Below are 18,867 nucleotides of genomic sequence, written 5' to 3' on the forward strand. Positions count from 1 at the left end.
AATTGATTCTGGGAAGAAACTGTTTTCATTTGCTGTGTGTGAGAATGTAAAAGTGAAAAGAAAGGAGATAGTTGTTCAGAGATGTCCTTGACAATCCCGTCTCTCACACGCAGCCCATCTTGTGCGGGGAGAAAAACATCTTTATTTCTCTTAATTAATGACATTTCCAAGCGCAGTATTGCTTTACAACGAGGGAATAAATTTAGCATCCACTTCAAGTGCAGTCAAAGACCTCGAAAAAACACTGTAAGAGCCCTTTCATGAAGCGAAGAACTGGTGGGAACTCCTCATCCGCTAACCTTGAAGATAACTCTGGCAGAAGGGAGTGTCTGAGTGTCTGAGGGATAAATATAACTTCCCTCAGCGCAGACCTAGCTGATTATAACTACAATCAGACTTTTAGGAGGACACGTCCATATAAATGAAAGTAGAAATGTAGTTGCTGTACAGAGAGGAAAAAGAAAGTGAACGTGGACGTTGAAATGAGGTAAAGATGCAAATACAAATCTGGATATGCTTTATGTAACCTGAATGATAACGCAGATGAAACTGAACACACTATCTGTCTTAAACTCGTCATGAAGGGGAAGTTGTGCTGGTCTTTTCTCCTCTATAGTGTCGTATATCTGAGTGAAATGCTTCTGGAACAAGAACAGATGTGGGCGGGGCTTGATTGTGTCTGTGGGGAATTGATTGGATGGTTGTGGTCTGCTATTGGCTGATCTCATGTGAGTGACAGGTTATAGCTCCGCCCTCGTCATCAGAGAAGAGAAGAGATGCTGCAAGAGGAACTTATTCTGAGTCGAGATTATTAACACTAATGATGTGACTTTAACTTTCATGAGTCCTAAAGAAACTAAATCTTAGCAATTTTCACTGTCCTTAGCAAAACATTAGGGGTGTACCGATACATATCACGAGACTAAAACTCTGAAAACTTGATATTTTTTTTCAAAGTAATTTTTATTTTAGGTGAACCACACACGATACATATTGATGCATTTTTGTATTGTGATTATATTGTGACACGATATATTGTTACACCACTACAAAACAATGCATAATATAATTATATATAGAGTGTATTGTCATGTGTGTGTGTGTGTGTGTGTGTGTGTCTGGTTCTCATGCGCCCCGGGCCTGATCAGTGTGTCTGGGTCAGGCAGCTGGTTGCTAAGGAGCAGAGAGCAGACAGCCATTCTCTTACACACACACACACACACACACACACACACACACACACACACACACACACACACACACACACACACACACACACACACACACACACACACACACACACACACACACTGAAGTGGGGGCTGAGACTAGTCAACATAGAAAAGGACAGACAGAGAGAGAGAGGACGACACAAAGCCGTCTTTCATGCGTTTCACATCAGCCCCTCCTTCAGCGCTCCGGTTTAAATATAGACCATTAACCCCGTTTGCCTTTACTCTCTCTACACACACCAACTCTTACTCTCTCTACACACACATCAACTCTTACTCTCTCTACACACATCAACTCTACACACACATCAACTCTTACTCTCTCTACACACATCAACTCTCTCTACACACATCAACTCTTACTCTCTCTACACACACCAACTCTTACTCTCTCTACACACATCAACTCTTACTCTCTCTACACACACCAACTCTTACTCTCTCTACACACACCAACTCTTACTCTCTCTACACACATCAACTCTTACTCTCTCTACACACACCAACTCTTACTCTCTCTACACACATCAACTCTTACTCTCTCTACACACATCAACTCTACACAGATCAACTCTTACTCTCTACACTCAACTCTTACTCTCTCTACACACACCAACTCTACACACATCAACTCTTACTCTCTCTACACACTTCAACTGTACACGCATCAAGTCTTACTCTCTCTACACACACCAACTCTACACACATCAACTCTTACTCTCTACACACTTCAACTGTACACGCATCAACTCTTACTCTCTCTACACACACCAACTCTACACAGATCAACTCTTACTCTCTCTACACACTTCAAACCTCTACACGCATCAACTCTTACTCTCTCTACACACACCAACTCTACACAGATCAACTCTTACTCTCTCTACACACTTCAAACCTCTACACGCATCAACTCTTACTCTCTCTACACACACCAACTCTACACAGATCAACTCTTACTCTCTACACACACCAACTCTACACACATCAACTCTACACACATCAACTATTACTCTCTCTACACGCATCAACTCTTACTCTCTCTACACACACCAACTCTACACACATCAACTCTACACACATCAACTCTTACTCTCTCTACACACACCAACTCTACACACATCAACTCTTACTCTCTCAACACACATCAACTCTACACACAACTATTACTCTCTACACGCATCAACTCTTACTCTCTCTACACACATCAACTCTACACACATCAACTCTTATTCTCTCTACACACACCAACTCTACACACACCAACTCTACACACATCAACTCTACACACATCAACTCTTACTCTCTCTACACACATCAACTCTACACACATCAACTCTTACTCTCTCTACACACATCAACTCTTACTCTCTCTACACACATCAACTCTACACGCATCAACTCTTACTCTCTCTACACACCAACTCTACACACATCAACTCTACACACATCAACTCTTACTCTCTCTACACACATCAACTCTTACTCTCTCTACACACACCAACTCTACACACATCAACTCTTACTCTCTACACACATCAACTCTACACGCATCAACTCTTACTCTCTACACACATCAACTCTACACGCATCAACTCTTACTCTCTACACACATCAACTCTTACTCTCTCTACACACATCAACTCTACACGCATCAACTCTTACTCTCTCTACACACCAACTCTACACACATCAACTCTACACACATCAACTCTTACTCTCTCTACACACACCAACTCTACACACATCAACTCTTACTCTCTCTACGCACATCAACTCTACACGCATCAACTCTTACTCTCTACACACATCAACTCTACACACACCAACTCTTACACTCTCTACACACATCAACTCTACACGCATCAACTCTTACTCTCTACGCACATCAACTCTACACGCATCAACTCTTACTCTCTACACACATCAACTCTTACTCTCTCTACACACACCAACTCTACACACATCAACTCTTACTCTCTACACACATCAACTCTACACGCATCAACTCTTACTCTCTACACACATCAACTCTACACGCATCAACTCTTACTCTCTACACACATCAACTCTTACTCTCTCTACACACATCAACTCTACACGCATCAACTCTTACTCTCTCTACACACCAACTCTACACACATCAACTCTACACACATCAACTCTTACTCTCTCTACACACACCAACTCTACACACATCAACTCTTACTCTCTCTACACACACCAACTCTACACACATCAACTCTTACTCTCTCTACGCACATCAACTCTACACGCATCAACTCTTACTCTCTACACACATCAACTCTACACACACCAACTCTACACACATCAACTCTTACTCTCTCTACACACATCAACTCTACACGCATCAACTCTTACTCTCTACACAAACCAACTCTACACACACCAACTCTTACACTCTCTACACACATCAACTCTACACGCATCAACTCTTACTCTCTACGCACATCAACTCTACACGCATCAACTCTTACTCTCTACACACATCAACTCTACACACACCAACTCTACACACATCAACTCTTACTCTCTCTACGCACATCAACTCTACACGCATCAACTCTTACTCTCTACACACACCAACTCTACACACACCAACTCTACACACATCAACTCTTACTCTCTCTACACACACCAACTCTACACACATCAACTCTTACTCTCTCTACGCACATCAACTCTACACGCATCAACTCTTACTCTCTACACACATCAACTCTTACTCTCTCTACACACATCAACTCTACACGCATCAACTCTTACTCTCTCTACACACCAACTCTACACACATCAACTCTACACACATCAACTCTTACTCTCTCTACACACACCAACTCTACACACATCAACTCTTACTCTCTCTACACACACCAACTCTACACACATCAACTCTACACACATCAACTCTTACTCTCTACACACATCAACTCTTACTCTCTCTACACACATCAACTCTACACGCATCAACTCTTACTCTCTCTACACACCAACTCTACACACATCAACTCTACACACATCAACTCTTACTCTCTCTACACACACCAACTCTACACACATCAACTCTTACTCTCTCTACACACACCAACTCTACACACATCAACTCTACACACATCAACTCTTACTCTCTCTACACACACCAACTCTACACACATCAACTCTACACACATCAACTCTTACTCTCTCTACACACATCAACTCTACATACATTAACTCTTACTCTCTCTACACACACCAACTCTACACACATCAACTCTACACACATCAACACATCAACTCTACACACACATCAACTCTACACACAACTCTTACACTCTATACACATCAACTCTTACTCTCTCTACACACATCAACTCTACATACATTAACTCTTACTCGCTCTACACACACCAACTCTACACACATCAACTCTACACACATCAACACATCAACTCTACACACATCAACTCTACACACACATCAACTCTACACACAACTCTTACACTCTATACACATCAACTCTTACTCTCTACACACATCAACTCTTACTCTCTCTACACACATCAACTCTTACTCTCTACACTCAACTCTAGACACAACTCTTACTCTCTACACAAATCAACTCTTACTCTCTCTACACAAATCAACTCTTACTCTCTCTACACACATCAACTCTACACACATCATCTCTACACGCATCATCTCTACACACTTTTACTCTCCACGCACATCAACTCTTACTCTCTCTCTACACACAACTCTTACTCTCTACACACACATCAACTCTTACTTTCTCTACACATCTACTCTACACACATATCATCTCTACACACAACTTTTATTCTACACATCAACTACAACTTTCTCTACACAAATCAACTCTTACTCTCTACACACATCATCTCTTCACACATCGACTCTACACACATCGACTCTACACACATCAACTCTTTCTCTACACAAATCAACTCTTACTCTCTACACACCATCTCTACACACATCATCTCTACACACATCAACTCTTACTTTCCCTACACAAATCAACTCGTACTCTCTCTACACACACCAACTCTACACACATCATCTCTACACACATCAACTCTACACACATCAACTCTTACTTTCTCCACACACATCAACTCTTACTCTCTCCACACACATCAACTCTACACACACCAACTCTACACACATCAACTCTTACTTTCTCCACACACACCAACTCTTACTCTCTCTACACACACCAACTCTGCACACACCATCTCTACACACATCAACTCTACACACATCATCTCTACACACATCAACTCTTACTCTCTCCACACACATCAACTCTTACTCGCACGGTTCAGTGACTCTCTTCTGTGAAACCTCTGTCTGCGTCTCGCTCTTCAGATAACACCGTTTGATGTCGACACTGACCTCGAAATACCTCTGCTCTGAGAGTGTGTGTGTGTTGTGAAAGGGCGTCTGCTAGCGCTGGCATCTCTCATTTATTTTTAAACCATCTTCTGCCCTGTCTGTAGTCCCGCGCTGAGGAAGCTCTCTGGATCGGAGAGAAGGTGCTTGAATTTAAAAGTTAATTTCAAAGCAGTGAGGTTTGAAACATTGAGCTGGTGTGGACTGGATTAATTATACTGTAGGAGGAGGAATCTCACAAAACCTGCCAGGAATGTGTCCTAGTTATACTTCAGTAGGAGGAAATAAGACATTGCACCTACAGCCTGGTTTTAGGTGTCTAGGACTGTTAATATTTCCCACCCAAATTATCATTCGTTTAGTAGTTCATGCCCATCAACTATTACCAGTGGGATAATTTTCTTGTGTGTGTGTGTGTGTGTGTGTGTGTGTGTGTGTGTGTGTGTGTGTGTGTGTGTGTGTGTGTGTGTGTGTGTGTGTGTGTGTGTGTGTGTGTGTGTGTGTGTGTGTGTGTGTGTGTGTGTGTGTGTGTGTGTGTGTGTGTGTGTGTGTGTGTGTGTGTGTGTGTGTGTGTGTGTGTGTGTGTGAGAAAAAAAGAAGAAAAGTTTTTTTTTTTTTTTTTACATCACATAGAAATTGTGCCCTCTAGTGGCCATTATCCTTTTATTCTCTACAGTGTAAAAGGAAAGAAGCTTTTCCTGTAAAATCAGAAGGTTTCTGTCTTTAGTTAGATAAGAGTGGTCTCCCACTGACCCACATTAACCCTTGTGCGACTTTATGGACATTTTTGTCTTTTTCAGTTTTGTCTTTTTGATCATTTTGCCTGTGTTAATGCCAAATGAATACATTGTGGCACAGGTTTTTATTTTTATTGGAATTTTAGTATTTCACCCTCATTTCCTTTAATAAATATATTTTGCACTAGTAACACAAAATAGTTCCTCTCAGGACCTTCAGGGCAAAAATGTCCCCATTAAAACGTATAATTTTTAATCCCAGGGCCGTTTAACTATAAAATGATGCAATCTATTGGCTTTCATTCTGTTGGAAGGGCTTTAAAATGAATTTTTACTTCTGAATTTTGATGAATTTTTGTGTGTGTTCGTTCTATGGATGTCAGAGTGTGGTTTGTATGTGTGTAATAAAAAAAATTGTGTGTTCTTGTAATATTTGAGAGAGAAACTTTTTGAGGGATTTTTGGCTTTGAGATGGGTTAGTATAGAGAACAGAGAGGAAGCGAAATGTGAGAGAGGGAAAGGTACATGAAAACCTAGTTTACTCTAGAAATGGGACCCGTCCATCGGCGTCGGTGGGTGCCCAAATGCCCTGAGCTCTGAATGTTTCTCACTGGATCTCGCAGCAGTTTTCTGTTATAAACCATGGATATCAGATCAAACATCGCTGGCGTGGGAACCAGGAGAAACACTGTGCCATGAATGAACTAGTCTTTAAGTCCACAGATCAGCGACACTCACCGTGGATTTAATGTGGTAACACTAACTTTACTGTGGTATTGTGGCAGAAATAGTCAAACGCTTCAAGTACTACACATCTTTTCCAGCACTTCAAAACTATAATGTCATATTTAAATGTTATTTTTAATGTGATGACCAAAACATTTTCTGTTCATCCTTCAAAGATTTGTCCCCATTTATAAAACTAAAAGTTTCAAGAAGTAGGAAAACTCGCTTATTTAAAAATAAAAAAGAGTAAATGATTATAACCAGTAGGTGGCTGCAGAGGACCGCTTATTAGCTATTTTCACTCCCTAATATCTATTTTTCACTTGTTTTGCTTTTGAATTAATATTAATACATTATAAATGATGATAAAGTTAGTAAGCTCAGTGCTTTATTGTCACAGTGCTACCAGATCCTCTCTGCAGAACTCAGTGTGTCCGGTGCTGCGGCCCTCAGATGCTAATCTGGAGCCCGTGGACTTAACGTACAGAAATTGTAATGTGCAGTTTTATTTTAAGTCTATTTATTACCAAGGCATTTGTCAGTTATACAGTCAAAATGGAGGAAAATGCATTGCCGGTTGATGTAAGGTGTGCCCCTAAATGTTCATCCTGTGCTCTTAAAAGTGTTCAGTCCGGGGCTCCAGCGCTTCTGAACACAGTTCATCTGGAGCCCTGATCCATACACATGACAGTGGTGTACAGTTGGATACAGAAATAAATAAATTCTCAGTTTCTCCAGCGATTGAAGCTTCTGTAGTTTGTATTGCTGATTATAAAACGGTCGGTTCCAATCCTTGATTCTGATTGGTCAATATCTGTGTGTTATTGACGATAGAACACGGCTATGGCCGCTTCACCCAAATGGTTCTGTGTATCACTACACAACACCCCTAGCAACCACTCTTAGCAACGCAAACACATGTTTGATCTCATCGATATTGTTCACTGAAGCTTATAGAGTAGAGTATGGTGAGAGATCGAGTTAGCGAGTGTACCTGCACTTACAGTAGATATAGCATCTATAGTCCTATATTCATAAAAAGGGTTCAAAGGGTTTTCCCGTTCCTCTAGTTGCTTCACTTCTCCGTGTTCTCAAGTTTGAGTCCTTTCAATGTAAAAGTCTTTTCTACTGACTGACTCATTCATAAAGACAGTGTTTGTCTCCATCTAATGGAGAAATAATGTGTGTAACTTATGTTGCTATTCATTTTTTCCACCGGAACGAAGGCTTCTAGTTATTTTACTTCATAAAAGTTGCATAGATGCATATTTGTCGGCTTTAACATTTGTACTGTGTGGTAGCCGTTTTATAAAAGCAATAAGGTACTCGAGGCTAGTGCTGTATGGTGTCTAAGCCTAACAACGCCCTTCAGCCGGGACTTATCCACCATACAGCAGCGGCTCTCGAACCCTACAGCTGACGTGACCTCTCTGTGTGTCTGCAGGACTCGGGGTCGTACCCCTCGAGCGCTCATGTGCCGGGCCCGGGGAACAGCATGACCCCTCAGCCCAGCAGCACCAGCATCACCAGTGTGCCGGGGGGCCACAGTAGCGCGGCCTACATGAAGCAGATGCAGATGATGAGCCAGCAGCAGAAGCAGCTCCTGCAGAGGCAGATCATGGCCGAGGCACAGGTGATCAGGCACAACACCTGCGCTAACACTACACCTGCGCTAACACAACACCTGCGCTAACACAACACCTGCGCTAACACAACACCTGCGCTAACACAACACCTGCACTAACACTACACCTGAGCTAACACAACACCTGCGCTAACACTACACCTGCGCTAACACAACACCTGCGCTAACACAACACCTGCGCTAACACTACACCTGCGCTAACACTACACCTGCGCTAACACTACACCTGCGCTAACACAACACCTGCGCTAACACTACACCTGAGCTAACACTACACCTGCGCTAACACTACACCTGCGCTAACACTACACCTGCGCTAACACTACACCTGCGCTAACACAACACCTGCGCTAACACAACACCTGCGCTAGCACAACACCTGCGCTAGCACAACACCTGCGCTAGCACAACACCTGCGCTAACACAACACCTGCGCTAACACTACACCTGCGCTAGCACAACACCTGCGCTAGCACAACACCTGCGCTAACACTACACCTGCGCTAACACAACACCTGCGCTAGCACAACACCTGCGCTAGCACAACACCTGCGCTAACACTACACCTGCGCTAACACAACACCTGCACTAACACAACACCTGCGCTAACACTACACCTGCGCTAACACTACACCTGCGCTAACACTACACCTGCGCTAACACAACACCTGCGCTAACACTACACCTGAGCTAACACTACACCTGCGCTAACACTACACCTGCGCTAACACTACACCTGCGCTAACACTACACCTGCGCTAACACTACACCTGCGCTAACACAACACCTGCGCTAACACAACACCTGCGCTAGCACAACACCTGCGCTAGCACAACACCTGCGCTAGCACAACACCTGCGCTAACACAACACCTGCGCTAACACTACACCTGCGCTAGCACAACACCTGCGCTAGCACAACACCTGCGCTAACACTACACCTGCGCTAACACAACACCTGCGCTAACACTACACCTGCGCTAACACTACACCTGAGCTAACACAACACCTGCGCTAACACAACACCTGCGCTAGCACAACACCTGCGCTAGCACAACACCTGCGCTAACACAACACCTGCGCTAGCACAACACCTGCGCTAGCACTACACCTGCGCTAACACTACACCTGCGCTAACACAACACCTGCGCTAACACTACACCTGCGCTAACACTACACCTGCGCTAGCACAACACCTGCGCTGACACTACACCTGCGCTGACACAACACCTGCGCTAACACTACACCTGCGCTAACACTACACCTGCGCTAACACAACACCTGCGCTAACACAACACCTGCGCTAACACAACACCTGCGCTAACACAACACCTGCGCTAGCACAACACCTGCGCTGACACTACACCTGCGCTAACACAACACCTGCGCTAACACAACACCTGCGCTAACACTACACTGCCGCTCGCTAGCACAACACCTGCGCTAACACAACACCTGCGCTAGCACAACACCTGCGCTGACACTACACCTGCGCTAACACAACACCTGCGCTAGCACAACACCTGCGCTGACACTACACCTGCGCTAACACAACACCTGCGCTAACACAACACCTGCGCTAACACTACACTGCCGCTCGCTAGCACAACACCTGCGCTAGCACAACACCTGCGCTAGCACAACACCTGCGCTAACACAACACCTGCGCTAACACAACACCTGCGCTAACACTACACTGCCGCTCGCTAGCACAACACCTGCGCTAACACAACACCTGCGCTAGCACAACACCTGCGCTGACACTACACCTGCGCTAACACAACACCTGCGCTAGCACAACACCTGCGCTGACACTACACCTGCGCTAACACAACACCTGCGCTAACACAACACCTGCGCTAACACTACACTGCCGCTCGCTAGCACAACACCTGCGCTAGCACAACACCTGCGCTAGCACAACACCTGCGCTAACACAACACCTGCGCTAACACAACACCTGCGCTAACACTACACTGCCGCTCGCTAGCACAACACCTGTGCTAACACACACCGCTTCTTTTAAACATTGATAATAATCATAGATGTTTCTTGGTCATCAAATCCTCATATTAGAGTGATTTCTGCAGGATCATGTGACACTGAAGACTGGAGTAATGATGCTGAACATTCAGCTTTGATCACAGGAATAAATTACACTTTACTAGATGTTCACATAGAAAACAGCTGATTTACATTACAATAATATTTCACAATGTTACTTTTTTAAAATATATGTATCTTTTTTTTTGTTTAAAATAAATGTAGCCCTGGTGAGCAGAAGAGACTTCTTTTAAACACATTAAAAATCGTACCGATCCAAAACTCTGGTAGTGTACATTTATCAGTAATAACAGTAATAATTCTACAGTGTGTGGTTCACAGATCTGCCTCTAGAGGGCAGCAGCCTCACAAGAGTACTGATAATCTAACACTGTTGGAGTGCTAACAGAAGTGTGTGTGTGTGTGTGTGTGTGTCAGGAGAAGCAGCAGCAGCTCCAGAGGCATCTGACCCGTCCACCGCCCCAGTACCAGGACCAGCAGAGCCAGCAGAACCCGTTCCAGCAGCAGTTCAGCACTGTGCCCTGCCTGGCCCAGCAACACCCCTCGGCCTTCCCCGAACACACACTCTCCGGTACACACACACACCATCCTCCTGATCATCCACTCGCCCCGTTACACCGCCTGTTACACGACAGATCAAGTGCCGTTCAGTTGGACACACTAGAAATTAGTGATGACCAAAAATTTTGGTATTTTTCAAAATTATATCGTTTTCACAGGCGAAGGTGTTTTTTGTTTTTGTTGTTTTTTCTTCAAGCATGACTGGGTGTTAGACACATTCTCTACTGACTGAGAGAGGAGATACTGCAGTAGATTGGCTTAAACGCCCTATTTTACTGTCATGAGTGAATATTGTAGAAGAAATCACACTGGTATTAACACAGGTCTGCAAGGCCACACACACTGATGCGGTTTACAAAGAGGCTCATGAACACTGCTTTATCAGGAGAGATGAAGACAGATTAAATGACAATAACATCCAAATGTTTCTAAAGACCGTCAGTTCCCTTCAGACACAATCATATAAAACCCCCGCGCCGCGTTTACACTGAAACCTGCCGTGCTCATGTTTATGCACCGGTGTCAAGTAGATTTTCCAAAAGGCAGTGTTGATATTGTGAACCGATGTATGGGAAACACTGTAATATAATTTAACAGCTCTCAGTTATAGTTTAACCTCTCCATCTTCACCGTCAGGCTCAGTAACACACACACACACACACACACACACCTGTGTATCACCCGTGAACAGTGAAAAGACCCTCTCAAACAGTGGCGCGTTCCCAGCGGTGTTTAAGCCACACACACCAGTATTGCAGATTATTAAAAATTAATATCATAACAAACAAACAAACAAACAAACACCGGTATTCGGTATGGACTGGTACACCGCCCAGCGCTACTAGAGATGGGATGTGGACGCAGCTCTGAGTGATGGAGGGGACCCCGTCTGAGGCTAGGAGGAAACTACTGTTTTTCCACTCGCCAGAGAAGTTCAGTGTGACGTGAGCTCCCCGTCTCTGAGGTCAACACAAGCAGCCTTTTGTCTCTAGTCAACAAACAAGCCCACCTGATTTGCAAGTGTGTGTATTGATAGACTCATTTGAATGGCAGAAGCACAGTATGGTTAGTGTGTGGCGAGGTGGCCGTTACACACAGGGTTCTTCATCTGCGGGTCTGAGTTTGGAGTCAGGCTGTAGAGAAGCTTGTAAAACATATTAAAGTGGTGAATAGGTTTGGAAAGCAGACAAGCCCACAGTAAGGGACTTGCCTCGTCAGAAATGATGTGTTCTGGGTTTAGTGTAGAAGGTTATGAAATTATGGAGTAAGAAATATTGTTCAGAATGAAATGAAAATTTTCAAATTTCCAATTTCCTCTATTTTCCAAATCGATGTCATGGATCTTATTGTGAACGCCAGTTATCTTTTTGACCTCATAATTAATATTTAATCAGAGTGTCATAACTGGATGTTCCAGTGAAGCGCCCGGCTTCTCTCTGGTGACGAATGGAGGTTTTCTCCAGGCATTTATTCCTCTTAAACCTCGAGTCCACATCTCAACTAGAGCTCGACCGATGGTGGACTTTAGCGGGTACGATAACGAGGTTGGCCCACACTGGCCGATAACCGGTTAATCAACCGAGAGCTTTTAAAACAGTTACTGAATGAAAACAAACACAACACATAAATGCTCTTTTTTTTTTTTTATTATTATATATTAATTATACATCAAACATTCACGTTAGCTCGTAGTGCATTAACTAATGTTACAACTTTAAAATGTACAAACGTATTAGTAAATAATGAAACCAACAAACGAACAATACTTTTATTAACCGTAGGTAATGTTACAGATGGACTCCATTTGTAAAGTGTTATTTCCTATAAATCCAAACAGTCTTTAAAGATGGACAATAGCACTGAAATTAGATCCAAATGCATATTATATGTATACTCTCACTAGCCGCATTTCCATTACAGATTTGCGCAACTTTTGTGATATTTTCTAAATGTAGATTTAAAAAAAAAAACTATTGCAAAATGACAGCATTTCTATTAAACGATGCTATGCGACTAAAACGTCTTCTTTTTTTTCTTTCTCCGGATAAGTCATTCCAGAAATCATGGCGACGGATGTTAGCAGGTTTGCGTATATCTCAGCCACGCACTAGCCATTATAGGCCTGTATGTGCTGCGTCTTCACCATGGCTGTTAATGATCACTGGACTACTTCGCTCTCGCATCTCCCAAAAGTTTCTTTTTTTTTAGTTTTCTTGATTCCATTTTAATGGTTTAATTAAATTGTTATAACCATTTATTTAAAATGTAATGATTTAAGCAAAACTTTCTTCAAAGGTTAAACCAAACTTTTATTTTGACGGGTTGCCGTGTAGACCTTTGAGTCTCTCTGTGTTTTATGGTATGATGATAGTTTTTCTCGAATGAAGCTAAAATGCTGCTGAGGTGACTCTCGGAGCGGCTGTGTTGATGAAGTGCATTAATGTCCTCATATACGTTAGGCTGAAAACATCGCGAGCGTCGTGCGTGCCTCAGTGTGTGTGTGTGTGTGTGGTAAATGAAACCGCGCGTCTGTGCCATTCATTCACAGAGACACGCAGAACATGCACGATTCCTATTTAAATGGTCTTTATGCGGTTTAATATTGACAGACACTGCTCTATATCGCGACTTTATTTATGTTTACTGACCTACTTTTCATCTAAAGGTGTGACTGAGTAGCCACCGGAAGTGCGAGTTCACTGCTTGGCGATTTTGAACGTTCCGAAAACCAGGAAATGAGATAAAGGCCTATTGTTAATGGAAGTAGACGTAGGCGTGCATCCAAGCTTTAATAACAAGGAAGTCCACTTCTACTGAGAGCGGCTCATATGAGGAGTTTCTCCTTCATCTCTGCTTCGAGCTCTTGATAAACTGTGGCATTTCTCTGTTGTCTAGAATCCAGTATTACTGAGATACATTTGTCTTTTATGAGTTTAATGAATAACTCTGTCTCGTCTTCTGTCCAAACATACGCGCCATCTACGTCAGGTGACCTGTAAATGTGCATAAACTGTTTCCATTGCAGCGTTGCCAAGTAGATTATTTTTTCGAACCGCCTCATGCGAGCGTAAAAACTTTTCTGCGATATATGGGAGTTTTTGCGAAAGTGACGCGGCTACTCTTTATTTGCTTTCATTTTCGAACACCTGATGATCTAATCAAAATATGTTACAGTGATGATAAAGAACTGAAACCTAAAGCTTTATGTGGTTTGTATGTTTCTGTCGGCTGCATGACGACACAGTTTGCCTTCTCACGTCACTAGCTTTAAATATGCCACTTCGCTGCATAACCACTGCATTAAACGTCCAGCCGGATATAAACGAATGCAGATAGATGGTGACAATCGTTACAGTAAACATTAAGGTCAGACGTGCGTGTGTTTTTTGTCACATTGTTTTGCCCGCGTGAGGTACTAATGTTAGCATCCTCTCAGACTGTTCTCTGCTAATGCAGCATCTAGTCAACAAATGAACTACTTATAATATCTAATCACGTACGGTAGTGTACTGTACCATTTCATGGTTTGTTTTGACACTTCAGATGTGGATTTAAAACACAGTGAAACGGTACAGTACACTACCGTACGTGATTTAAAAACGTTAGTGTGATAAACATGCTAAACCGGTTTGGTAATTGCTTCCGGCCGGAGCAGAACTGCCGTGATGCGGAGGTGACGCAGGCATTTTGAACAGCAGGAATAACAGGAATAAAACTAGACCAAATGAGAAAGTGAAAATTCCAGCAGAAGTGGCTGGAAGACAAACAATTTAGGACATGGTTGCATCCCGTTGGTGGTCAAAATAAAGAAGGATTTTGCAGCGTTTGTAAAAAGTATTTAAGTTGGGTAACTACAATGGGAATCAACGCCGTAAAAATATAATAAAATATTTAACGCAAAACGCAACATTCAAAAAGCAAAAATTTGTCATCCTTTGGGTAGCGTTACATTATATGATCCCGCTCTTATTCATGCAGATGTTTTTAAACGCGCTGCCTGTGAATGTCCTGTCTATGTGACACACACAGAGTGAAAGACGCGCGCCAGAAAACGGATCTCCTTCGCACTTGTATGAACAATAACACAATTTTGCCAAAATGTCTGTTTTGTGGAGTATCCTCATAACATAAGAGCAGTCTTAAATGAGTGAAATAAAGTGTTAAATGAGTGTAAAGAGAGAGAATGAGGTGTGTGTGAGATGTGTCGTACAGCAGCGGCTGCTCTTAAAGGGACAGCAGCCGATAAAGCTTTCTGTCAGTAAAGTTAATCACAAAACAAAGGGAACAGAGAAAATTACTCACTGCAATTGACTAAAGAACTTCTGTAGCTTTAATAAGGATTAGTCTAGATATTTAATTCATAAAATATGCCGTGCAGACTGTTTGATAACTTTTATTCAATTACTGTATACGTCCTACCTGTCAGACAGGTAAATATGACATTTATTATAGGTTTGTTTTTTGCATGATTGTATGATTAAGTTCACTTAAATTAAGTTATTTTTTTTAAGCCTAATGTTAATAAATGTATAGCTTTCAATTACACTATAATGTTGGATGGCTATAATTAATGTTTAAAAAAAAAAATTATCCAGACATCAATAGCTGTATTAGTATCAAACTAATATAAACCTATACAAATGTAAGTGTTTTTAATTGCGATTAATCACAGAAAAAATGTGTGATTAATTTTTTTTAATCGATTGACAGCACTTGGGTCGTGTATGGCATTAAAAATGTAAAAACTCGCATTAAAAAAAGGCATTAAAAAGCATTAAATTTAATTTGAAGAAACCTGCAGAAACCCTGCTAACGCCTAGTGGAGTTTGTTTTGACACTCCAGATGTGGATTTAAAAGGTAGTGCGTACGGTAGTGTACTGTACCGGTTCATGCTGTGTTTTAAATCCACATCTGAAGTGTCAAAACAAACTCCACAAGGCATTAGTGAGTTTTTATTTCGCTCTCGTACAGTATAATGACAGCGAGCCCTTCTCAGCCGCCCCAGCATCGCACGCAACCCAAAAAAATGATCAGTATGGATTTGTGCCGATAACCGATTCTTCCAGCAACTGGTTATCAGTGCCAATTAATCCGCCAAACCGATCAATCGTTCAGCCTCTAATCTCAGCATCCAGTCCTGCCCAACAGAGTTTCTGTCACACTTGATTCACAATCCGGAAGAAAGCATCCATGGCTACTTCAGTTGCAACTGTAATCTCTTTGATAAATGAAAGCGATTAAATCTGTCTTTCTCTTCTGATCATGATTGCGCTCTCCTCTGTTTCCAGGTGCATCTCAACCGATAGGAAATGTCAACTCTCTGAGCGGCGCCGCCCCCGGGACGCAGCGGATGTTCTCTCAGACGCAAAGCATGATGGGAATGGGGAGCGCAGTCCCGAGCACCGGCCCGTCTCCGGCCGCCAGTCAAGCAGACATGAGTCTTCAGTCCTGCGCGGGCGGTCTCGACGTGCAGCAAGTGCTCTACGGGAACATGCCCATGCACCCCAACCACCCCAGCCAGCAGAGGGCGCAGGTGTCCAACATGTCCAACGCGTACCGGCAGAGCGTGCTAGCGGCGCAGCAACAGCAAGCGCACATGAAGAGCCAGCCCAATGCTGCCATGATGAAGCAGCAGCAACTAGCACGTCTTCCCAATAGCATTCCCAACGCCATGGCTAATGCTATGCCCACCGGTCTCCAGGGTGCCTTGCCCACTCAAGCCCAGTCCTGGCAAACACAGGCTTCCCAGCAGCACCCAGTTCTCCAGCCCGGCTTCCACATGCAGGCCAGGCTATCCAAGCTTCCCAACAACGCCCCGTTCCCTCAGGGTGGCATGGGAAGTAGTGGGGCGGGTCGCATGAACCCTGCCCAAATGATGCCCAGTATGAACCAACAGCGGACAAATCTGCCCCAGCAGCAGACGCCCCAGCAGGCCCAGGTGCCGACCCAACCCCAGCAGGTTCTGCCGGACCTGGGGCCCTTCAGCCAGACGCAGGCCGGACCCAACCGCACCACTGCACTCCAGTGCAATCAGGCCTACCAGCTCAACAGATCAGCCAATCAGCAGCTCCAGTTCAGCTACAGCAGCCAATCAGGAGCCGGCTTATCCGGGTTCCCTGCGGAGACCGATCTGGTGGACTCGCTGCTGAAGAACCAGTCGACCCAAGAGTGGATGGACGATATCGACGAGCTGTTGGCCAGTCACCAGTGAGGAGAAGACGTGAAACAGATCATATCTGCTGTGTTTGTGTTCTGGATTGAGTTTGTAAATGAATCACGCCGTCACTGACTGGAGAGAGGAGAGCGCTCTACTACTGAACCTGTGGCTCAGTAAAACCACTGAACTATCTTCCCATGAGTGTCCGCTTGCGTCCAGCCGTCGGTACGGTGTGTTGACTGTAGGCGTGTCTTCCCATGCTCCCACAGGCCTTACATTTGCACTCTTGAAGATGCACAATATGTGATTTACAGTGAGAGTCTAAGCAATAGTTCACCTGATAATGTCATGTACTCGCACTCAGTGTCGGTCCGAAAGTCGTGAGGCTGTGAGCGGACGGTCCGGTCCTGCTCCTGGAGGGCCACCTGTACAAATGGGTCAGTCCAAAGTGAGCGTTTAATGTTGATTCATTAGTTTTAACTGCTTTTGTGAGGAGTAGCTTATCAGTTAGAGGCCGTTTGCACACCGTTCTTTCAATTAAAATGGAAGCGTATTTGTGCATTTCCGGCTGGTTATTTACACCACAACAGTTTTTGAGGGCCTGAGAATGCACACTTTTGAGATCGCATCCTTTGAGTGCTGAAGCCTCCATTGGCATCCATTCATAAAGACGTGTGGCCCTTCAGAGCAGGATCACTGTGTGTGTGTGATCATAGTTCCACTGGAGAACAGGAGGCGTACGAGGAGTTCGGAGAGACATTAGGGAATCAACAATGTCAGAACTCTTCTTTAGTTGCGTTGAGTACACGGTTTATGTTCCTCATGGATCGACTAAATTTAGAAAGTAGATGTTTGATCAAGTCGTGATGGCTTGAAGGAGTGTAGATGAGACTAATAGTGAAGAACTTGTGAACTGATAAACTCTACAGTTCTCCCGTGAAAGTGGAGGTCTATCTCATCATTACACTTTCTCATGTTACACTACACTTTAATATTATTATTTTTTCCTGAAGATGAGTTTGAAAGACCCGTAGTTGTAGACTTCTGTTGGGAAGAGGGGTGATGTTCCTGTTTGTTTTCTCCCGACTGCGTTGCCTGAACTCTCACTTCATCCCGGATTCTGTGACAGGATTTCATGTATATTTATATATATATATTTTTTGTATGTATGCAGTTTCTATTGTTCAGGAGAAGATAGATCTTATTTTTATATGTACATTGTTGCAAATTTTTGTAAGTATTTTATACTTTTTATTATGGTTCTCTGTAAAACAAGAGTATTATGTAAATATAGTTCTCTAGAAATGAGCTTGTCTGGTGTGTTTTATG

The 18,867-nt window shown here is 43.4% G+C and overlaps 1 protein-coding gene across 1 annotated transcript in view; it reads left to right on the plus strand.

Annotated features, from left to right (window-relative positions):
* Positions 1–18,841, plus strand: part of maml1 (mastermind-like transcriptional coactivator 1) — a 37,658-nt gene extending 18,817 nt beyond the window's left edge. The window contains exons 3-5 of the mRNA XM_079892668.1: positions 8,556–8,744; positions 11,237–11,390; positions 16,670–18,841. Coding sequence (XP_079748794.1) covers positions 8,556–8,744; positions 11,237–11,390; positions 16,670–17,592 — 1,266 coding nt within the window. The 3' untranslated portion in view covers positions 17,593–18,841. The remainder of the gene's footprint in view (positions 1–8,555; positions 8,745–11,236; positions 11,391–16,669) is intronic.
* Positions 18,842–18,867: the final 26 nt, after the last annotated feature.

Source organism: Squalius cephalus, assembly GCF_949319135.1.
Source record: "Squalius cephalus genome assembly, chromosome: 14".
Lineage (NCBI taxonomy): Eukaryota > Metazoa > Chordata > Actinopteri > Cypriniformes > Leuciscidae > Squalius > Squalius cephalus.